The 25317-nt window shown below is 40.5% G+C and overlaps 1 protein-coding gene across 7 annotated transcripts in view; it reads left to right on the forward strand.

Moving 5' to 3' along the window:
* adgrl3.1 (adhesion G protein-coupled receptor L3.1) overlaps positions 1–25317 on the forward strand; it is a 130932-nt gene that overhangs the window by 50530 nt on the left and 55085 nt on the right. For all 7 annotated transcript variants that reach the window (XM_026303337.1, XM_026303345.1, XM_026303342.1 and 4 more), the window contains 3 exons: positions 9563–9672; positions 21867–21881; positions 22966–23754. In XM_026303337.1, the coding sequence (XP_026159122.1) occupies positions 9563–9672; positions 21867–21881; positions 22966–23754 (914 nt within the window). The remainder of the gene's footprint in view (positions 1–9562; positions 9673–21866; positions 21882–22965; positions 23755–25317) is intronic.

Here is a 25317-nt window from a genome sequence, read left to right on the forward strand (position 1 = left end):
ACAGGATTTGGGGGGAAAACTATTAGATATTCAATTTCGACACCATAGGTCAGAACAAGATCAAGGGTGTGATTGAAACAGTGGGTGGGTTTATTAACATTTTGAATGAAACCAATTGAATCTAATATAGAATTAATGCAATGCTGAGGCTGTTATTTTCAACATCTACTTGAATGTTAAAATCTCCCACTATAATGACTTTATCTGATCTAAGCACTAAATCAGACAGGAAGTCAGGGAATTCAGTTAAAAACTCTGAGTAAGGGACAGGTGGACGGTACACAATGACAAGTAGAACTGGTTTTTGTGTTTTCCAGTTTGGATGCGAGAGACTAAGGGTGAGGCTCTCAAATGAGTTATAACTGTTCTGAGGATGAAAGTTTAATAATAAGTTTGAGTGGAAGATTGCAGCTACTCCTCCACCTCGACCTGTGCTTCGAGGAACATGATCATTTTTATGACTGAGGGGGGTTGATTCATTCAGACTGACATATTCATCCTGCTGTAACCAGGTTTCAGTAAGATAAAGTAGGTCAATTTGGTGATCAGTTATCAAATCATTTACTAACAGAGATTATCCAAATATCCATCCACCATGACTGGCCTTCTCCCAAAACCTCTGTATTTCCACATCAGTGTCTGCACTGTCTGACCCTTTTCTCCTGCTGCCACATCTAACCTTAGTTATCATGCTTCACTGGGCACCTAAGTTACATGGCTGCCTGAGAATGGTTGGAGAGTGGTCTAGACACAATACACCCTCTCTGTCTACAGAGTCTCTATCTTTCTTTCGCAAATACACACACAAAGTCTGACAGATCCAGTCACTAACATGAGTCACTGCCTCAGACACGCTGGCATGTAGACAGTGACAGACTTCTTGACAGATTTGATGCTTTGACATTGACATGCAAAATCGAACTAGGACACAAAGAACAGCCCTCCTCTATCTGCACATGCACATACATTATTACATGCACTTTTAGTGCTTCATGAGGTGGGGCTGACTAAATCCTAAAAGACAGTGCCTCAGTATGGTGTGGCTCTGTCATCTTGACGGCAGTGGTGTCTTACATGCATCTCTGCTTTACACTAACAAGGACAGACAGCCAGGCTGTCTGCAATGCTATCCTGTTTTAGCTTTTAGGAGGATTTGGAGTGTGTGCAATCAGGTGGTCTTGGATTAAAATGTGGCAAAAGAGGTGACACAGAAAAATGCACGGATGCAAGTGAGAGAGAAACGCAGGGAGTCAGCAGAGGAATGTTGCTATGTGGAATCAGGAGTAAGACTCCCCGAGTGTGTCCTGGAATTGGACGACGTGAAAGTTGCCATGGTTACCAAGGGGAAGAGGAGAGGGGAGGAAAGGAGAGAGATGTTGAACTGAAAACTGAAAATTTGGCCTGCAAGCAAGATAGAGAGTGTGAAATTTTTATATATTTGTCAATATTATTTATTATTTCTTGTATTATCCCAAAAGATAAATGTACTGTCTTGTAGAAAAAAATAAGATTTGCTTTCAACGGTAAACTAGGTCCTTTTTAAAATGAGTTAATGTGCACACCGGATTTATACTAATTTTCTATTAACCTAACCTCCAGCAGCATATAAAATTGCTCTTTCTTCAGCAAAGGAAAGTTGGTTTTCACACCCTGACAATTTTCCCTCACATTCCGCATTCAATGCAAATTTTTTTATATGCCATCTTAACAGTGTAACAGGCGTTATGCAAAGATGCATGCACTGTTTTCCCATTTGGATGCAGCTGGTCCTCTGTATGCAGAGAACAAGATTGCAAACACCTGATCAGTTCACCATAATGTGCCAGTTTGATTGTGCAAGGGTGATTTTATTGACTTGACTGCAATTTGTTGGATTGGAGTCAGAATCAAAATTTCATTTACTCTTCAAGCACGCTTGACATGACAGCTTTCAGATAATTTTTCTATCGGTAATTTTCTGTCACAGGCATCTTTCGGGCTACACTATTCCCAAAGTGCATGTATGAGGATGTTAGGTATACAGTTTGTTTGAAAGAAACTGCAGATACACAGCACATGCAACATTCATGGTATACAACATTCATGGTATGTCAGAAATGACATCCATTATCTATACCCGCTTATTCCTAACCAGGGTCACAGGGATCTACTGGAGCCTACCCCAGCTCTCTTTGGGTGAAAAGCAGACCCCTGGACACCCTGGACAGGTCACCAGTCCATCACAGGGCCAGACAGAGACAAACAACCTCACACACTCACACTCACTCCTATGGGCAATTTAGAGTCACCAATCAACCTGATATACATCTTTTTGGACTATGGGAGGAAACCAGAGTACCTGGAGAAAACCCATGCAAACACAGGGAGAACATGCAAACTCCACACAGAAAGCCCAGGTTGCGAACCCAGGACCTTCTTGGAGAGTGACACCCTCCACCCAAATATTAATAATATAGCATATTTCAAAGCCTTTTCCCAGTAGAGAAAACAACATTATTTTACCTGTGGCTTATTTGACAGGCTGTTCGAGAGCTGACAGAAACGCATTCAGGGGCCACTGAGGAGTGTGTTAGTGTTTGTGCATATGTGTGTGGGAGAAACAGAAAGAGAGAGACAGATCTGTCATTTCTTTATAAAGTGTCGCATGGTGGTGCTGGCACTAGATGTGATGTGTCTGCTTCACTTATACCCCATGGTAGACATATACACACTTATTCACACAAAAACATACACACAAACACACACACAGACCTGTTTTTCCTCTCTTTTGCTTACCTCTGTCAATCACAATCCCTGTGTCACTCATCAATTACTTACTACATCCCAGTTCCCCGGCATCTTTCTGCAGTTTCTTCCTTTTTGTATTGACCTTCTTCAGCATCCATTCCCATCACTGCATTTGTCCATCTCCAAACAGCCTACTGTATATGTGTGTATAACCACATCAGGGAGCTAATAAAGCTGAAATGCGGCCACTAGCAGCAGAATCGCAAATGTGGTGTGTGTGTGTGTGTGTGTGAGAGAGAGAGAGAGAGAGAGCGATAGATGAGAGAGTATATAGCCAGCCTAACAGCTTTTTATCCTGTAGCAAGATACAGTAACTATGTTCTGCCTGCTGTCAAATGAGTTTTCTGAAGTCCCTCAGGACAAAATAGTCATGTGAAATAATCTCTCCCTTTGTTATGTGATGATGAAGGAGGAGAGGTAGAACCCAAGTGCAGACACAAGCAGGTTTTATTTCCACTGGATCGTCCAGGGCTCGGAAATCTCTGCCACTCGGTGGGCAGGCAGGCAAAACTTTAACGCCACTCAGCGTTTCGGACACAAAAACGAACAGAAACTAGCACAGACGGAAAATACTCCTCAAACATATGTCGTGATACATATAATGCAATACTCTGACAGAGAACAAATAAACACAGGAAGTATATATAGACAGAACCGAAGACTAATTAACAATTCAGTTCAATTCAATTTTATTTGTATAGCGCCAAATCACAATACAAATCATCCCAGGCACTTTACAAAAACAAAAAAACCCAACAAATCCCTTATGAGCAAGCACTTGGCGACAGTGGAGAGGATAAACTATGAACTAACGAGAAATAAAGTTACCAGTAACTCATAAGCCCAACACAGGAAACCAAAAACCAAAATAAAAGTCTGACAGGAGACAGAAACCTAAGCTCATAACACCCTTCCCCTTTGTTTTTTCACAATGTCTTTTGTTTTCTGTTTTTTCAACTGCTTAATTTTTCCGTGTGGTTATTTTAATTATATTTCTTTTCAGAATATGTTGCAAGCTCAGAAAACCAATCCAAAAAATGTTTATTTTTTTAGAATGGGACAATTCTATTAGACTTAAAAATGAAGCATTTTACAGTCTTTAGATTCATTCGGTTCACATATGTTGAAAATTATAGTGGCATTATCTAGTGATGTGATTTATAGTGGCATCATCTTGCAATAATTCTTGTCAAGTTGTGTTTATGCTCTGTTTCTTATAGAACTACAGAAAAATGAAATGGTCAATAAAATTTATGGGACTTGTATTTACAAAGAAATCATCTCTGAATGTCATTAAATTTTAGGCAAGGCAAACACATTTATGTCATACATGATTGAATATCACTATGCAGTTTGACATCAACCCCTTTACCTTTCTCGCTTCATATTTTTGTTTCACATCATTTCTGTCCTGAGCTAGCCCAGCCAGCCAGGCCATTTCCTCAATATAGACTGCCTCATTCTGGGTTTATGTATGAGTGCAACTGTCAAAAACAGGACTTGTTTTTCCAGTCTGTTTTCTGCAAGTTACCTCACAGTGTGGGAGAACAAGCCAAGAAAAATAAGTTGTTGACATTATAAGCCCATATTGAATACAATATATTTCAGAAGGAAATAATAAAGAAAATATTACAGATATGCCCATGTAAGTGGTTGTTTGTTTTTTTATTATTATTATTATTAATAATAATAATAATAATATGTAATCAATGATAAGGTTGCTGTTATCTCTAATGATCTTTAAGCTTTAGATTTAGAGAGCCAAAGTGAAACAGAAAGTCCCAGGTTCTGTTCCAGATACAGGAAAACCTCAACTGACATCTGTGACAGAACTAATAACTAAAAATGCAGGCCTGGACTAGAGCCTTTCTCCATATGTCCTGTGACATTAGCATGGTAATTTAAAACATTTAAAAAAATTAAACTGAAATTTGATCCTGCTTATTTAGCCTTTGTAATATATATAGTGTTTCTTTAGTGGTAACACAATTTCTAATAAGATTTAAGCCTTTATAGACTACTTTGCTCAGACAAGTGTTGATTCCAGTTATTATAGCAAGAGCTGCAGATTTGGAAATAGAGAAAGTAAACCTCATAAACAGGTTGATTTTTAAAAAGGCTCACTTAATTTGCACTGAAAGACAGATTGCACATATTGAGTAAAATTGAGTTAAATTAATTGAGACTGTCATGAGTCCCCCTTGGGACGTCCTGCCAGAGGACCTTTATTTTGTATGGACTTCTTGTTTCCCCTTGTTCTGGTCTCTGGCAGCTTTATGTTAGTAATTTGTTTTCATGAGTTTCACCTGTGTTTAATCACCTGTTGTGTTTCTCCCTATTTATACCTCCCTCTTTCCTTTGTTCCCTGCCAAAGCATTTGTTGTACTCAGCCCTTGAAGTTTTCGAGCCGTCTCTAAGTTACCGTCCTATCTGGTTCCCTAGTGTTTTTGTATTTTAGTTTGTTTTCTCCCCTGGAGTTCCCAGGTTAAATAAAGCCGCTTGTTGTCCAGCATTTGGATCCTATCACCTCCTTTTTCTCCACTCCGACACCGACTCATGACAGAGACAGAGTCTAACCTGGGTGTATCATCGTGGCTGCAAACAAATCTCTATATTGAATTACTTATGAAGATAAACGCCAAATCTCTCAAAAATAACATGTAAAGCAAATTAGTTTTATTATTATTATAGTTTGGCAAATATTGTTAAGCCAAGGTTTACCTACTTGCTGTTTCTGGAGCTTTCAACTATATCTTACAGTGTTTATCAGCAAATGAAATTTCTCCAGGTATCACTACCCTGTTCAGTTGTTGCCACTTGACTTAGGAGAATATTATTTAAGCTTTATCCCTGATGCCTCTTCTTCACATGTGAAAGTGTCGTTGAGCAGGATACTGTGCCACAATTACTGCATACACTGCAAGTAACAGTTATTAATATGCTTGACAAGTGAGTACTCAACAGTGTCATCAGTAGTTAGTCATTCTAGCAGTTTACTTGTGTGTTAATATGAAGCTTTGCCTGAAATCGCTCCCTTATTAATAGTTACATGTGTAGTAATTAACACTAAAGTCGTGAGCAGTAAACTGGAATTTCAGACACTCACTTATAACCATCACTTTGCTTCATCACTGTCAACTCGTCATGCAATGATCATTTTTGTATCTATAATATGTGGCTCATTGCATTGTGGGATTGTTATCAGGAAGAAGTGTATTTGGTCCAAACACGCCTTTTTCTTTCCAATGTGAAAGTTTGGAGGGTACTATAATGGATGTATTATACATGTACTAACAAATAAAGGACAGAGGGTAAATGTGACACACTAAGAATCTATGTAGTGATGTCAGATACAGCCTGAAAGTACTGGTCGTGTGCCAGTGTCAGTTTTAAGAATTTGCAGGTGGCACGACTGCTGTGTGTATGTGTTTGTGACATTCAGACAACATTTCACAAAGTTTGCATGTGTTAAGTGAAAGGCATTAATGTTCACACAGTGTTGTAGATAACTCAGTTGCTGTTGCAGAATGGTTTGACTGTATTTGAATGTTGATTCCCAAAAACTGAACTGAAGCTTTGTGCGTCACTCACTTTCAGACACCCCTTTCAACTCATGAGGATTAGTTCCCAGCTCTCACTTGCTCTGTAATTATATAGTTCTTCAACACATCTGCACTCAAGTACACACACACACACACACACACACACACTGAAATATTTAGTCTGGTTTACATCTGCTCACAGACACATGCATGTGCTAGCACATATGCACACACATACCCACACACACAAGCTTTTTCAGCCTTCATCAAATCAGCAGTCAGTTATGTTTATATGAGGAATAGAGATGGAGACGGAGTGAAGGGAGGTCTGCCAAACAAAGTGAAAAACATCAGAGACAATAACAACAGCAGCACCCACTGCAGCATCGCAGCTTTTTCTTTCCCTGCCTGCCACAGCTCAGCTTTGTTAGTGAATATTGTGTGTGTGTGTGTGTGTGTGTGTGTGCGTGTGTGTGTGTGTGCGTGTGCGTGTGTGTGTGTGTTGCACGTTGAAGGGAAGAAAGCCAGCAGGCAAGGCGGTATCCAGGCCACTGCCTTGTTTTGATGTGGTCATGCTAATTAAGAAAGAAGCTTTTCTGCCAACACCAAGAAAAACACAGGGAATATATAGAGCCATTTTAGTGTTTGAATATATGTAAAAATGCAGTAAGTTGCAAAGGTGCGTATGAGTGAGGGGTATGTGCATTTTCTGCATCTACTTTTTGCTGCTGATGAAATTGCACACAAGAATTGAATTGTTAATTTTTGCTGATGTTTTTATGTTGTGCTAGGCTGCTGGATAAACACATTGGCGGAGTGGGAATGAGAGTAACAGAGCAAAAAGGAAGGGGCTGTAGGTATCGGGGACATAAGGGAGTCTTTTTTGTATCTGACTCAGACTATTGGCTCAGACAGAATGATGACATCAGCACAGGCTTTGCTAAGGATGGAGGGATCGAGAGAGAAACAGAGGGAGGCTAGAGATGACGCCCTGAGGGAGGCAGGGATGAGAACGATATTAAGGAGGGAGAGAGGACAGACAGAGAGAGAAAGAAACCAGCAATAAGAGGCCTACCACATATATCTGGGTGTGACTTTGGAAACTGCAGCTAAGTGGGTTTAAAACAGATAAACAGTCTGAAAAACAATGGCAGTTGGTATGAGAGACAAAGAAAGAGGCACAGAGAGGAATAATTCTTTGGCGTGAAGGATGAAGACAAAGACTGAAAGAAATTGGTTTGTTATCTTGGCTTAGAGTGTGTGGGGAAAAGAAAAAGAAAAGTAGTGCAGACGAAAATAGACAGAGAAAGAAGGAGTGATAGCAGAGAGATAGAGTGTGCAAGAGATTATGTCAAATCTTTGCTCTATATTCTCTATTTAAAATACCAGTCAATAACCTTTAGTGCTTTATGACTCAGCTGTGAAAGGTTTTTTTTTGCAGTATCATTAAGCAGAAATAAACACACACACATACACGTAAAACCCACAGCTAGTGCTAAGCCTAAATTTTCAATCTTTTTCTCAATTCAGACACATCCTTTCTTTCCTCTACACTGCCCTCTTCCCTTTAATGTATTGTTTTTCACTTATTTATGCCTTCTGTTGACTTTGTCCAATTACTTTTTGCCTAATTTGCTTGCCCCTGGGGTTTCTTGGTTGTACTGATGTTCAGGTTTCTTCTCTTAAAAGTTGGTGTGTGGAAATAATACCTATATTTGCACCTGCTAGAGTATTTTTGAGCAAAAAATAAAACAGAACGGTTTTTGCAGGAGCAAAAATGTGAGGTCATTAAATGGGGTTTTGCCCTTTGGTTCATCGCTGTGGGCCAGTCAGACGTGTGGTTGCTGTGTCAGTTGTGTGTCCCCCTCACCCAGTTCACAACTTGCCCTGATGACAGGTGACCTGTGATGAAGGCACCGGGGCAAGAAATTAAAAAAGCACAGAGGCGAGAAAAACAAAGGGAGGAGAGAAGACTGGCGGGTGTTGTCATTAGAATATGATCGACATCACCACACGCATAAATTCCAATAACCTCTCACTTGACCACAGACACGCTGGTCAGCAATAAACACCATTTGTCACACTAAATGGATGTGTGATCTATACTACAGTTATATGTTAATGTTAAACTAACATTTTAATTAGATCTCATACATATTTCTATATGCAAATATTTTGAATGATATGGTAAGAAAACAGACTTGAAGCGTTTGGCATGCTCATTAAAAATATCTCAGTGGGTGAATCTGAATGTTTTTAATGTAAATGTCGCCTGTTTGACAGGTGCACAGAGGGGGAAAGAAGGAGAAACAGAACATTTGTACTAATTGATAGGAAATATTCAGAGGAGAGGAGAAATGGCTCATCAGGCTTCTTAAAATAGGCCTTTTCTCCTCATGTGTCTCTTGTTCCTATTCTTGCACATAATACAGGGATTTGAATACAGGAATTGCCATTGAGATAAAGTGGCACTTCAGTGTGGGTGTAACATTTTATGTTATTACGTTTATCTGTCATGTTAACATTATGGGCTTGAATTTATCTTTGGTAATGAGAAGTAGCCCTGGTATGTTAAAGATTTTTACAGACATACTTGCAAACAAACACACACCCTCCAAGGCACACAGTGAAAATGAACTTTTTTGATTTTGGCAAATGGCTGCAATGACACAAAGATTGAAAAATGTAAAGGGGTCTGAATACTTTCCGTACCCACTGTATGCACAGTGTTGCTGAACATAACCTACATTAATAAGAGTGAGAAATACTTACTTTTTGTATGTCAGAAGAGAGAACCCCCCTGGTTATGAAAATTAATTATGTGGAGTCTGGGACAAAATACTCACCATAGGTTATTGTTCTCACTGATGCACGCACACACACACCTTGCGCAACAGCTCTTCAGCAGCCATTGTGGATCACCCTATGTGCAGCTCAATGACTACATTAATGTGATGTTCACTCCAGGTGTACCAGTAAGAACATAATGTCTGCCCTCTTGCCAATTGAAAGGGTCCTTAAAACAGATGACTGTTGAGTATGACAATGAATGCAGTGAATTATCTAATAAATATAATATTTCACTGTATGTTACGTCATATGTATTAGGGACTATATATTATGTCATAGAGTGCTTTGGACTTCTCTTGGTGGGTGTTTGTGGGTATATAACTTTGAATCTTTAAATGTGTTCAACTAACATATCTGCCTTTTTACCTGTCATCCCTATGTAGATGCAACAACCGTACCCAGTGTGCAGTGGTGGCTGGGCCTGATGTCTTTCCTGACCCCTGCCCTGGCACATACAAATACTTGGAAGTCCAGTATGAGTGTGTTCCTTATAGTAAGTACTCTTCTTTTGTAATATTTCTTCATTTAATTTCTGTGTAGTTAAACTACTACCAGTCATATTATTAGAGCATACTATATTCTTCTGTAACAGTATTCATGCACATCCATAGTCTTAAAAGTATTTATATTTTATGTCTTGAGACATGTTTGTTTTTTTCTAAAGTTGGATTGTGAAAAGCCCAGTTTTTTGTAGAGAGTTGCAGAGTAAATTTACATGTCACCACTCACTGAGAAAGTCCCAGAGAGGAAGGATGAGAGCGAAGGATGCACTCAAATGATGACAGATGGTGATACAACCTTTGACTGTGATAACAGACTGGGAGGTCAAATTCACTGAAGTGGAACATTCATGGGACATGGTCACAAAATATCCCAGCAAATGTGAAACTTTTTTTTCCCAGCACAGTTTCCCCCAAAATCTAGATTACAGCTGATAATAAATGCATAAGGGTTCAGGATTGGAGACTTAGTCCTTGATGTTTATTTCATATTACATTCAAGCTTAGAGGGTTTGTCCAAAGGCAAACCTAGAATGTAAATCTCCAGTGATTCCCCCAGTGATGCCTCTCAGTCGTTGCTTTTCTGTCACAAGATTAAAAATCACTTTGTTCACATGGCAGTTTTGATTTGAATTTCTATAACTGATTTTTGTTACGTCTGGTTGGAAAATTTGAATAAAAGAATGAAACTCAATTATTATTTGAGAAAAAACAAATAATGCTGTATGTCCAAGTAATAGAATTTTTGAACAGTATATGGGCACTGAAATTAGCACAAATTGTGCAGTGTTGAAGAAACAAATTTATCCATCCAGAATCACTTCGAAATCAAAGTGATATGTCCATCCATCAATTCAATTCATTTCAATTCAATTCAATTTGATTTGTATAGCACCAAATCACAATACAAATCATCTCAAGGCATTTTACATGAACTAAAAACCCAATAAATCCCTTATGAGCAAGCACTTGGCGACAGTGGAGAGGAAAATCTCCCTTTAACGGAAGAAAAAACCTCCAGCAGAACTGAGCTCAGTTTGAGCGGCCCATCTGCCTCGACCGTTTGAGGTGAGTGGATAGAGCAGAGAGAAAAGAACAGCAACAATAAACAACAAATAGACACTGCAGGGAGGGATAGGGACCAGTGCACCAATGGTCCTCGGGCAGTCTAGGCCTATAGCAGCATAACTAAGGGATGGTTCAGGGTTGCCTGAAACCAGCCCTAACTATATGCTTTGTCAAAGAGGAAGGTTTTAAGTCTAGCCTTAAAAGTACAGAGAGTGTCTGCCTCCTGAACCCAGGCTGAGAGCTGGTTCCACAGGAGAGGAGCTTGATAACTAAAGGCTCTGCCTCCCATTCTGCTTTTGGAAACTGTGGGAACTACAAGTACACCTGCACTCTGAGAGCGAAGTGATCTATTGGGATAATATGGTACTATGAGGTCTTTAAGGTAGGAAGGAGCTTGATCATGAAGGAATTTCTATTTGACGAGAAGGATTTTAAATTTTATTCCGTATTTTACACAGAGCCAACGAAGAGAAGCTAATATAGGAGAAATATGATCTCTCTTGCTAGTTGCTGTCAGGACTCTGGCTGCGGCATTCTGGATTAACTGGAGGCTTTTTATGGAGATACTGGGACATCCAGATAGTAATGAGTTACAGTAATCTAGCCTTGAGGTAACAAATGCATGGACTAGTTTTTCTGCGTCATTTTGAGAAAGGATGTTCCTAATTTTGGCAATGTTGCGCAGGTGAAAGAAGTCAGTTCCAGAGATTTGTTTTCACAGTAGTGCCAGGGCTATGCTATCTAAAGTAGCTATAATTTTAGAAAAGTTATTTCTGAGGTTTTTAGGCCCAAATACAATAACTTCTGTTTTCTTTGAATTTAAAAGTAGGAGAAAACGTACTTCCTCCTTACGTTCACATGGATTACCCTAAATAAAAAGTGATGATGGCTACATGTTTTCGACTTGAATTGTTTAATTTAAATGAAGACATTTCAAGCTTTCTAGCCATATATTTCTTTTTTTATGAGGCAAGTATTCAGTGAGATTCTGGTTGTTTTATTTACGTGTCTGTGAAGAGAGGTGACAGACAGAAACGACAGAGAGCGCACCCTGTCTGCTTTCTTTATTTTAAAAAAGCACAGCATTTTGTTGTTATTATGAGGGTATACATCTATAACTAGACCTTTTACAGATTCGAATGATATATTGCTTTTATCTGTATGATCAAAATTGACCGAGTAATTTAAGTTTGTTTCAGCGTTATCAGGAGAAGATGCCTGTAACAGTGAATTACAGGTGTGTTTTTTTTTTTTTTTTTTGAGGAACGTACGTGCAGTGACGTAGTCATGTCACTTGTTTGTTGTTATCACGTGTTCTGTGTTAAAACTAATAAAAGAGGAGTAGAGCACGCGAAACCGCTCTGGGTTCCCGGGCGATGTCCGGAGAGAGACAACAAGGTGTCCTGTGATGTGTTATATGTATAGCATCAGTGACAGCCCAAATGGAGCAACAACAAATAAGCACAACAAGCAAGCTCCAATCAACAATGCCACAAAACGCGCCGGTGCGTTCGTCGACCCCTGAGGGTTAATATGTTCAAAGGCAACTGAAAAAAGCACAAATGTCAGGGCATGTCAAAACTTGTCCAGGGCTCCAAAACACCCTGAGGACTGAAGTGAAATGAGTAAACTGCCTAGTTATTGTCAGTTCTTGCGAAAAAACAAAAAGTAGAATATCTTTAATGAAAATTAGAAACATTTTAGTGTCAGAATATTCTGCTTTTTTGCCAAGATTTGGTGCCAAGATTCGGACAATCACAAATGTCACTTATGAGCTTTAACTGATTGAGATATTTTTAATTTTTAATGCAGAAGACCTACACAAATCACTGATAGGTATTTTGAATCTTTTGTCTAACATTTTCTGAGCGTACAGCCTACAGACAGCCAAGGTGATCTCCCACACTGAAGCATTCAATTATGTCTGCTAAACAGCTCTTGCCTGGCGTCTAAAATGACCAGCAGATTAAATAATAGGACTATCAGAGCCCTCTCTGGAGCAAATGGAAACACAACCTGATACCTTCTTAATGCCCCACCAAGTGCATGAGCAGACACACACACAGATGCAGGTTTCAAAAGTGTATGTCAGTGTGTGTTTTCACTCGTCTCATCCATTCATTTGAATTTTGTCTCCATGTTCTGTCTTTATCTTTGGCATAACTGAATGTCAGCACTGCTTATTTCCTAGACTCAACGCTGTAAAGAACAAACAGTAGCTAAGTAACAACCAACTACAAAGGGAGATGAGTTGCCTGCTGGTAAACCATGGTTCCATGGGGTAACGTTTCTCTTCGCAAAAATAGACAGCATCTGAACCAAAGTCATTAGAAAGCTCAGCTAACAGACGAAGGGACATAAAGAAAGATATGGAGAATTGAATAAAAAGAGAAGGAGCAATAGTATTGTAGAGAGAGTGAGAGCATTTGACAGTACATTAGCAGTTTCCATGTACTGACTAAGTGTTCAGGCTGGATCAGGTAGCTGTGATACATTACCTGGATCCTGTGGGTGTGTTTAGCCATGAGAAATGTTGCACAGCACTGCAGAGAAATATATGTTGTACACAGTAAAGGTAAAACAAGTCCTGGGATTGCATGACTCCACACTTTCATTGTCTTGTCTGAGAATACCTCAAGCTTCGTGTTGCTCAACCCTGTGCAGAATCCTCATATCATATTTTTCAAATATTTATGAAATCAATTTACTTGATGTCTGAACCTTTGAACACAATACTCCTGTTCTATGATAATTCAGGCTGGAGATCCAGTCGTCCATGATCAAGCTGGTGTGCTAGACATGGCAAATTAATGTTGTGAGCTGCATTGTTGTGAAAGATATATTTTGAAGACATTAATTGGTGAAATATCTCCAGAATGTTGCCATGAATCAAGCCAGATCAATAAAGGAGGCTTGCTTTCTGGAATTTGTAAAACACTGGCAAGCTGCAACTTTAACAAATTATATTTACATTCAGGTGCAGGGCTGGCTTTAGTGCATTTAGATGACTGTAACATCAATGGACGTCCATAACCTAACTAGGTCTCATGCGATATTAAGCACACTAGAAGTGCTGGATGTTGAGTGTGAACACCTTATCCCTAATCACAGACTGACTACACGGAAAGAAACTGAGCTGAACGCCAGAGATGCCACTTCATCATTTACATGTACTTTTCCTGAACACTGATAGTCAAGTACAACTGATATGTTTCCCACTACGAAGATACTGTAAACAAGTCTCAAAGTGGGTTGTAAAACAGGTAATTAAGTTATATACGGATTTTTGCACTACCTTCACAACTTTTCATATCTCCTCCCTCCACTGCAGGTTTTTGGCTGTTTTCAAGAACTAAAATCAATCGCTCTCTCTCTCTCTCTCTCTCTTGCTTTCTACGTCTGCCTCTCTGTGGTACAAGTGTGTGGCTGTTGTGTGCTAAACTAGCCAGCTAGCTTGGGCACTAATTAGCCACTTGTGTATACTATCATGGCAGACGATAAATATCCCATACATTAGCACACTACTGTACAAAGTGTTTTTCCAAGGCCACTCATATACATGGATGCATTTAATCTATACAAATACGCAGTATGCTACAGAAAAAAAAGACTGTCTATACATTTCCTCATTTTCATGCAGTAGACCCTGCCTCTCCAACTGCCATTATGAAGTAATTAGCCTACTACCACATTTAGTGAATTAATCAGAAAAGCCTATAATATGTTATGCAATACCCTTGCAGTTTATTTTAGACAATATAATGTGGCTCAGTAGGAAAGCTAATTAAAAGATAAAATCATCATCTTGTCTGCGCCATTAAAGCCCTCTGTCTGATCAGACCTTTGGAATAACTTCATCATGATGACATGAGAAGAATTTGTGCGAACATCCACATGTGAGTTTTTGTGTTGTCATGGAGGAACTGCTAAGGCTCTGATCTTATGTGTGTGAGTGCGCACAATATTTATATGTGTATTTGTGTGTACACGTATGCAGGTGTTGTTGTGATTCCTAGAGAGAGAGTGAGGGAAGATGGAAAGGAACCAAAGACAGGAGGAGCAAGACTGAGTCTGGGGGGTGGTGGGCAAGAGAGCAACAGCTGAAACAGAGATAAAGAGAAATAGGTGAGATGAGGCCAGCAGACGAGGAATAGAAAGAATGAATTAACTGATAAAAGCCTCAGTGTGGTGGACAGGGTCTGTTTTGGAAAAAACAGTAGAAATACAGAGGACGTAACAGCATGAACAAGGAAAAAGGCACGACATGAAATGACAAGAGAGAATGGCAGGTGGCAATGAGAGGAAAAGGTCAGAAGAAATTGTCTGTGTCCATAAATTACCTTGCGCTTTAGCCAACTGAGCTGATTGGAGATTAGAGATAATAGTGGGAAGGCTTCTGTCACCACTTGTCTTCAGAAACATGCATACACACATATTACCCATACACTTTCCTCTGAGATGAATTCCTCCTTAATAAACCATACACTTTCAATTCAATTCAGTTCAATTCAATTTATTTGTATAGCGTCAAATCACAATACAAATCATCTCAAGGCATTTTACATAAACTAAAAACCCAACAAATCCCTTATGAGCAAGCACTTGTTGACAGTGGAGAGGAAAAACTCCCTTTAACGGAAGAAAAAACCTCCAGCAGAACCGGGCTCAGTTTGGGCGGCCATCTGCCTCGACCGCTTGGGGTGAGTGGATAGAGGAGAGAGAAAAGAACAGCACCAATAAACAAAGACACTGCAGGTTGGTGGGACCGGTAACTGCATATCAGCGATACGGAGCTCCAGGACCGGGGACACCTGCAGAAGTTACAGAGAGAGAGAGAGAGGGAAAGAGCACAATCAAGGGGAGAGAGAGAGCACAAGGTTAGTGACATTCAATGGTGGAATATACATGAGGGGGGAGGAGAGGAAGAGAGGGGAAGGGAAGGGAGTGTTAGGGTTAGGGTACTCAGTGCACCGATGGTCCTCGGGCAGTCTAGGCCTATAGCAGCATAACTGAAGCCAGCCCTAACTATACGCTTTGTCAAAGAGGAAGGTTTTAAGTCTAGCTTTAAAAGTGCAGAGATTTTGCAGGGAGCCAATGAAGAGGAGCTAATATAGGAGAAATATGATCTCTCTTGCTAGTTGCTGTCAGGACTCTGGCTGCAGCATTCTGGATTAACTGGAGGCTTTTTATGGCGATACTGGGACATCCAGATAGTAATGAGTTATAGTAATCTAGCCTTGAGGTAACAAATGCATGGACTAGTTTTTCTGCGTCATTTTGAGACAGGATGTTCCTAATTTTGGCAATGTTGAGCAGGTGAATGAAGGCAGATCTAGAGATTTGTTTTATGAATCAGAATCAGAATCAGAATCAGAATGAGCTTTATTGCCAAGTGTGTGCACACACACACACAAGAAATTTGTTTAGGTAAAGGGGGGGTACTCCAGTGCAAACAGACATAAATACAAATGCTACAAGGGTCAAACAGTAAACATAAATGCTACAGAAATGCTACAAAAAACTAAAAGAAAAATGCACAGATAACCTGAAAAACAGGATGAAAGGGGGAACTAATTGGTGTGCAAAGCGCAAAAAGGTGCCAGTGTCATAGTGCAGGTGGTGGAATGGAATGGTGGAGAGCTACGAGTTTAAGAGTTGGATGGCCAGGGGGAAGAAGCTTCCTTTGTGCCGGGCTGTCTCGATGTTTGGAGCTCTGAAGCGCCGGCCAGAGGGTTAGAGGCGGAACTAAACCAGACAGTGATGGAGGAGCACAGGATAGACTCGATGACCGCTGAGTAGAACTGGGTCAGCAGCGTCTGTGGAAGGTTGAACTTCTTCAGCTGGCGCAGGAAGTACAACCTCTGCTGGGCCTTCTTCGTGATGGAGTCGATGTGGAAGTTCCACTTCAGGTCCTGAGAGATGGTGGTGCCCAGGAACCTGAATGACTCCATTAGTGCCACAGTGCTGTTCATAATGGTGAGAGGGGGGTGGGTGGGGGCATTTCTCCTGAAGTCCACAACCATCTGCACTGTTTTGAGCGTGTTTAGCTCCAAGTTGTTGTGACTGCACCAGCAAGCCAGCTGCTCCACCTCCTGTCTGTATGCAGACTCTTCACTGTCCTGGATGAGACCAATGACAGTGGTGTCATCTGCAAACTTCAGGAGTTCCACAGAGGAGTCACAGGAGGTGCAGTCGTTTGTGTAGAGGGAGAAGAGCAGCGGGGAGAGAACACACCCCTGGGGGGCGCCGGTGCTGGTGATGCGCGAGCCAGAAGTAAATTTCCCCATCCTCACTAGCTGTTGCCTATCCGTCAGGAAGCTTGTAATCCACTGACAGGTAGAGTCGGGAACGGAGAGCTGGGAGAGTTTATTCTGGAGGAGTGATGGGATGATGGTGTTGAATGCGGAGCTGAAGTCCACAAACAGAATCCTTACATAAGTCCCTGGTTTGTCCAGATGTTGCAGGATGTAGTGCAGCCCCATATTGACTGCATCATCCACGGACCGATTGGATCGGTAGGCAAACTGCAGGGGTTACATCTTTACACCACCTCTCATTGATGTAAAAGCATGTCCCACCACCGCGCGATTTCCCCGTTGCGTCTGAGTTGCAGTCCACTCTGATCAGCTGGAATCCGGGCAGATGGAGCGCGCTGTCCGGTATGGCTCCATTAAGCCAGGTCTCCGTGAAACACAGAGCAGCAGAGTTCGAAAAGTCCTTGTTTATCCGGATAAGCAGGTGTATTTCGTCCATCTTGTTGGGTAGCGACCGGAGATTCGCCAGATGTATGCTGGGCAGCGCTGTCCTGAGGCCGCGCTGACGAAGTTTCACCAGCGCACCAGCGCGCTTTCCGCATTTGCGCTTTCTGAGAAGCGCAGCCGCTCCGCCAGCTAAAACGCTCCACAAAACGTCCGAGTGTGCAAAAATTGGAGGAAAAATATCCTGGGAGTGCTGCCGAATGCTTAGCAGTTCAGCCCGAGTGAAACTTAATAAGTTACAGAAACAAAGTGCAGGACAAACAAAAAAAAAAAAAACAAAACAACTGGAGAGCTCCAGACCGAGGCAGCCATCCACGGCGCCATCGTTGAGGGGTCGTGTGTGAGTTAAAAGACATGTCCTGGTCGAAGATAACTCCAAGGTTTTTCACAGTAGTGCTGGAAGCCAGGGCATGCCATCTAAAGTAGCTATAATTTTAGAAAAGTTATTTCTGAGGTTTATAGGCCCAAATACAATAACTTCTGTTTTCTCTGAATTTGAAAGTAGAAAGTTACTGGTTATCCATGCCTTTATGTCAGTTAGACACGCTTGAAGTCTGGTTAACTGGTTTGTGTTAACAGGTTTCATAGATAGATACAACTGAGTGTCATCTGCATAGCAGTGGTAATTAATAGAGTGCTTCCTAATAACATTGCCTAAAGGAAGCATGTACAGGGTGAACAGAATCGGTCCTAGTACAGAGCCTTGTGGAACTCCATAACTAACTTTTGTGCGTGTGTTCATCATGGACATGAACGAACTGGAATCTGTCCGATAAATAGGATTGGAACCATTTTAACTCTGTTCCTCTGATACCAGTCACATGCTCCAGTCTCTGTAATAAGATGTTGTGGTCATTAGTGTCGAATGCTGCACTAAGGTCTAGGATGACAAGTATCGAAACAAGTCCATTATCTGAGGCTAAGAGAAGATCGTTGGTGACTTTTAACAGTGCTGTTTCTGTACTATGATGTGCTCTAAATCCTGATTGAAAATCTTCAAATTGTTCATTCCTGAGTAAGTGGTCTGATAGCTGCTTAGCAACAGCTTTTTCTAGGATTTTAGAAATAAATGATAGGTTGGATATTGGTCTATAATTAGCCAAGACTCTTGGATCAAGACTAGGCTTTTTGAGTAGGGGCTTGATTACTGCAGTCTTAAAGGCCTGTGGTATGTAGCCTGATACTAGAGAGAAATTTACTAAGTCTAATAAAGATGAGTTAATTAATGGCAGGGTGTCTTTAAGCAGTCTAGTCGGAATGGGGTCTAAGAGGCACGTTGATCATTTAGATGAAGCAACTTCTGATGTGAATTCAGAGAGATCTATGGGAGAGAAGCAGTCTAAACATAACTGAGGTCTTACAGATGATTCAAGAGCTACTGTAGTAGAAGATTCATTTATTGCAGGTATAGGAAGCATCTGCTGAATTTTATCTCCAATAGTTGTGATTTTATTTGTAAAGAAACTCATAAATTCATCACTGCTGAGAGCTAAGGGAACACTGGGCTCAACAGAGCTGTGACTTTTTGTCAGCCTGGCTACAGTGGTGAAAAGAAACCTGGGATTGTTCTTATTTTCCTCTATTAGTGATGAATAGTATGTAGTTCTGGCCTTACGGAGAGCTTTTTTTATATGTTAGTTGACTGTGTGTCCAGGCTAGAAAAAAAAAAAAAAAATCCTCTAAATTTGTGGAACGCCACTTCCTTTCCAGCCTTCGTGATGCCTGCTTTAAGGTACGAATATGTAAATTATACCAACGGGCTAATCTCCTCTGATTCGCTAACTTCTTTTTCAGAGGGGCCACAGTATTAAGCGTTTCATGCAGTGAGGCTACAGCACTGTCAACAATATGATCAATTTGGTAGGGAGTGGGATTGAGGCAGCTGCCCTCCACTATGTTGGCACATGGCATAGATGTAAATAAAGATGGAATCATTTTCTTAAATTTATTAACAGCGTTGTCAGATAGAAATAAAAATGCTAACAGTCTTTACGCTGCCACACAGTTAGGTTAAAACCGCCTCTAAATATGTGGTTATTTTATCACACATAGAAATGGACCAGTAAAGCACAGAGAAGGCATTAAATGCAGTAACAGAGGTGTTTGAAGGATTCCAAAAATATTTGAAAAATTGCAGATATTAATGAATATTTAGATGATTTTTAATTCATGTGAAGCTAGACCGTGCAAAACTGTGCAAAGTTGTTCTGCTGTTGTTTTCTAATATTCATTCAAAGTTTTGCTACAAATAGATCAACAAAAGATTTATTTTCTTCTGTTGCTGCAGAAACTAACTATTCAATAGTGTAGTCGGAGTGGTTTTGCAAATGAATAACAGAGAAACATGACTGCCATAAGAGCCTTTGTTGATGTTTTCGATGAAACAGCTTCATGTTCTGGCAAGTTGTCCATACTTTTTCCCTTTATCTTATATCTACTCTGACTGTCTGAATTGGCACAAAAGACCTCTCGTCCTTTGCATTATTTTGCATGCATGAGCTAACCTTGACAAAACATTGAGTGTTCAACGTATGTCTCACACAACTATATCTCACACTATATTCACTCTGTCGAGTCCTGCAGCAAAAGATGGATGGCTGTGATGACTGAAAACCTTTAATTTACCCTTGACACTGAGATTAAAAACTGAAACTAAATCTTGCCATGAGCTCAACAACTGAGGCATCTAATCTGGTGAAACAACGAGCAGCGATACAAATTGAATGACATTTGTTTGACATTTGATGTGCCATTTGGTATACTTGTTGCCGCCACACTTTTTCATTTGAAATCTATTAGTTACTGGCACCTTGAACTCTGCGTTTTTCCTTTGTGTCTGGGAGGAGCCTCAGGTGATGTGAGGTCCTTGTTGTTTGTTGTCATTAATCAACCAATTTGTCTCTTTGCATGTATGTCTTTGTTTGTGTGTGCACATGCTTTTGGTGCATCAATGCCTGTTGTTCTATCATGTTCCCCTCTCTGCATAGAGACACTGCTTTCTTTCCCAGCTTTTCTCACAAGGGAACTGCTTCCTTGTGGTAAACCATTTTACATCTTAACTTGTATTGGCACACACACAAACACGTGCACACACAATTTAAGTTTATTAACATGATCTCCTTCCAGAGATTGCTTATCTATCAGGAGTTGTGCTGAGCTGCACCAGTTATGCATTTTTCATGAGCCTTGGATTGAATGGTTGCTTGTGTGCGTGGATACATCTCTGTATTTCAGTGTCACGTGTTTGTGAATGTCTTGTGGTTGGTGAGGAGTTTTGGCTTTAATGTGTTATAAAATTTACACCCATATTGTGCAATATGTAGTGTATTTTGTGTTATATATAAACGTGGCATCCACAGGTCTTTCCAAATGTTTTTTCTTTGAGGACTCTGCTTCTCCTCCCATTGCCTCCTCTCCTCATTTTTTCTCTCAAGGGACCAGTTCCATTCAGCAGGTCTCTAATGGTCTTGAAAGACACAAGGGCACTGCCTGCAGGATTGGGTTTCTGCCATGTTCACATTCCACTCAATCCCCTGGGGAACAAGGTGGAATAGAATTCGTATGTTTAAGGGGCTCAGAGCAGGTGTGCACTTTTCATTGTGGGGGCGACATGAACAACCTTCTGTTGAAGCTCAAAGGAGCTTTGACTATTATAGATATGGAATTGATGTTGGGGTTAAAGCAAACCAGTGCATTCAGTAGGTTTCCATCTCCACACACAGATGCTTGCACACTCATACAGTCACACAGGGTAGGTGACATACACAAAGCATTAGCTCACCTACTGAACCTCAGAAAGCATTTTAATGTGCCAGGTTTGGCTGGTTCACTGAAATGCAATCAAATCAATTTTCTGGTTTTCATTGCTCAGTTGCTATTAGCATACATTAAAGAGCTCATTATCTCAGGTCATTTTGTGTTATTGTATTTTGTCCTGCAGTGGATTTCCTTTGGATAGGACCACCATAGATAGTATGAATATGTGTGTGATTTTGCATGTTGTGTAATTATCCTGCATGTTTGCTCTCGGCATCCTCTTTGTGCATGGCATATTTATGTCTGTTTTCCCATGTGTGTATATGTGTGTGTGAGACATATGTGAGATGCATTACTGTCAGAGCGCTACCCTGTTGCAGTGCAGTCTCTTCAGATACTTATGTAATGTTATTATCAGTCACACATGGAGAGCATTCTGGCACTCTCACAAGGTTAGGATGAAATATGAGAACGATTATGGAGATCCAAGATTGTATTATCATGATTTCCTTATTATTGCATCATTAATCTATTTTTGTCTCTTTCTCTTGTCTCCTCTTTCTCTCCTTTTTTCTTTCAACATATTTTGCCTATGGCTCATGCAGAAGTCGAACAAAAAGGTAGGTCTGTACATCAGATTCACCCATGCCCACATGCTCAAAATCTAGGGTTGGGTGTCACTTTTTGATGTGAGCGCCTGAAGCGCTTTGTACCTCATGGCAGAATGACATCTTTTTCAAAGTCAGTGCTGCTATATTATGACGGCTTGATCTTATCATATAGAGGCAATTTAGAAACACTGGTTCTCATTAGACACACTCTAGGGCCTAGAGTCTAGGCCCATACAATTCCATTGTATTGTGTAGAATGTCACTTAAACACATTTTGAAAACATTTTTTATGATGAGCCAAAGAACAGAGAATTACATTTCATTTCAAGTGCTTCCACATGATATAAAAATTGTGCCCATGCTTTCAATAGCCAATGAAAATTCAATCAATAGTCCCAAAACCAGGTATTATATTATGAGAGGAATGGGAAAACCATGATGCACATCTGGTCTGTCTGTGTGTGTATATATGACATTCCAGTTAAATTACAAAGGTCCCCATGACTCTGCTCGCACTGACTTCCCAGAGTTTATTACAAATCCCACATCACTTATAAAACATGACCCCAGTATTCCATGATGGGAATACCAAGCACAGAGTGGGAAATAAATTACTGTAACAGTTACAGAAACAGCAAACAATAAAAGATGTGCTTGGTTCTACAGTTGGTTGTTCCTGAAATAGAAAATAGAATAGAAATAGAGAGTGAGCGAAAGGAAGAAAGAACTATGAGACTAATGAGGAGCTGGGGATGGAGGGGGAAATGGGAATAGAGGGGGGAGTAGAACAAAATGTGCCATTTTCTCTTTTTTCCTTACCCTGTGAGAGCAGGGTATTATATGTTGAATAAAAGCCATGCTGTAGCTGTGCTTAAGAATGACAGTGACTATACAACATCCAAAGCACAGCACAGTAAGCCTATCATGTCATCGTCATTCACTGGTGGTTAAGGTTAAAACATAGTGTAACATTTATGAAAAAAGGACCACATTTCAAAGGCACTGTCAAAAAACCCAGAGAGAATAGTTGACAATTTACAGAAACTGCATTAAAAAAATTCATAATGTGAGCATTTTGTCATTTGTTCCTCAGTATTTCTCTGCCCTGGCATTCTGCGAGGAGTATACCAAAGTGAGCATCTCTTTGAGTCAGACCACCAGTCTGGTGCGTGGTGTAAAGACCCACTTCAGGCCTCAGACAAGATCTACTATATGCCCTGGACTCCGTACCGCACAGACACGCTGACGGAGTACTCGTCAAAGGAGGACTTCATTGCAGGCCGTCCCACCACCACCTACAAACTTCCACATCGTGTGGACGGGACAGGCTTCGTAGTGTATGATGGTGCCCTCTTTTTCAATAAGGAGCGCACACGCAACATTGTGAAATTTGACCTACGTACACGCATTAAAAGCGGCGAGGCCATCATTGCCAGTGCCAACTACCACGACACCTCACCATACCGGTGGGGAGGCAAGTCAGACATTGACCTGGCAGTGGATGAGAATGGGCTTTGGGTGATCTATGCAACAGAGCAGAACAATGGACGCATTGTGGTTAGCCAGCTTAACCCTTACACTCTGCGCATCGAAGGCTCCTGGGACACCAGCTATGACAAACGCTCTGCCTCGAATGCCTTCATGATTTGCGGAGTTCTATACGTTGTCAAAACCGTCTATGAAGATGATGACAACGAAGGCACAGGAAACAAAATTGACTATATGTACAACACTGATAAGAGTAAGGAAATGACAGTGAACATACCGTTTCCCAATTCCTACCAGTACATTGCTGCAGTGGATTATAATCCCAGAGACAACCTGCTGTACGTGTGGAATAATTACCACGTGGTCAAGTACTCGCTGGACTTTGGCAACAATGGTGGGTCCAACCTTTTCCTCTTACTACCACTCTTAATGTATTTTTTCCTCCCTGATTTTTGCCTCAGTACTATGTGTAATAAGAGGAAAAGGATTTCCTCAATTTAGTGCACAGGCTGTGATGCAATTTTTAAAAATCTTAAAATGAAATACCTTGGTATATTTGTAATGCTTTTCATATTCATTTTTATGATAAACGGTTTTGTGTTATGACATAAGGGATACTTAAAACCACTAATCTTCCTTCAATAATTAATTCTGCAAAATAAATTCTAAAGGGGAAAAAGGAAAAGCACCATCTGTGCTGTTTTTGTGTGGTTCTCAATTATACCTGTTCCCCCACCACCACACTCATGACAGCTGTATGTTTTCAGAGCTCAAAAAACAAACCTTGAGAATACCTTAAGAGCTGGCCCTAGATATAGCAGTGTCACTGAAAAGCTGCAGCTGCCATTTGTCAAAATTCGTCTACCTTTTTTTTAGTTCACCAAGTGATTCACAAAGACATAAAGGGTAGGTTCTCTTAAGTTCTCCCTGAAGAAGAATATCTCTAATGATGTTATGCTGAGCCATACGTACTGTAAATGCCTCTAGCCTTTTACTGTATCACTTGCCAACCGATCATAATGCATTCCTCTTGAATGGAGCCAGGAGTGTATGGTGGGAGGAGGAACTGATATCACTTTTGTACTGGACATCTGCATAAGACAACAGCCTGAAGACACTTCAACCTGTATAAATACAGGAATGACAAATAGGTTAAAACCTATTCATGTGAGACGGACATTGGAAAATCAATGATTTTTATAGGAACTATTGTTCTTTCAGCAGAAAGGTTTGCATGTTTGCATGAAGCAGGCCTTTGTCTCTGGGAAGGCAACTTGTGATTTCAACATTTTTAAATACATCTAACACTATATGTAGTGTGAAATGAGCCCTAGTGACAGACCAACACATAATTAACATTCTACCATATTTTAGCTCATCATTTGAGTTTTATATGACTCAGGTCAAACATGGGTGAGGTGTCTGCATTCTACCCAGGTCAGGATGATCATAAAGTCATAAAGTGACTCATTCAGATCAACCTTAACCAACACCATCTGGAAGCGCTAAGAAAACTATCTAACCTGTGTGTTTCTCTTATAATTCTGGCATGAATTGCTCTTCCACCCTCCTACTTTCATCTGGTTGGAAGAGCTTAGGCCCCTGGTGCCTGAAGGGCTATTTGCCCAGTGTAATTGCCTTTCAGCACCTTTCTATGGAGTGGTCAAGGCAGTCTGGCTGCATGTCTTATTAAATGATGTCTGAATTAATGCATGCTCTTACACGCAGTTAGGAGGCACAGTACAAGGAATTATAGAGATTAAACGTGGTTTCTACCGATCAAGTGTGTGTGTGTCTGTGAAGGGAAGCCATGTTGTAAAAAAAGTCTGTGTGTGTTTATGCATGCGTGCATGCGCATAACCCTGTACTCATGTACTTACTGTGAGACTGTCTTTCTCTATTCATGAGTCTGAATATGTGTTTATCGGTATACACTTGAGCATGCGATCATACCCAT

Source organism: Mastacembelus armatus, chromosome 1, assembly GCF_900324485.2.
Source record: "Mastacembelus armatus chromosome 1, fMasArm1.2, whole genome shotgun sequence".
NCBI classification, from domain to species: domain Eukaryota; kingdom Metazoa; phylum Chordata; class Actinopteri; order Synbranchiformes; family Mastacembelidae; genus Mastacembelus; species Mastacembelus armatus.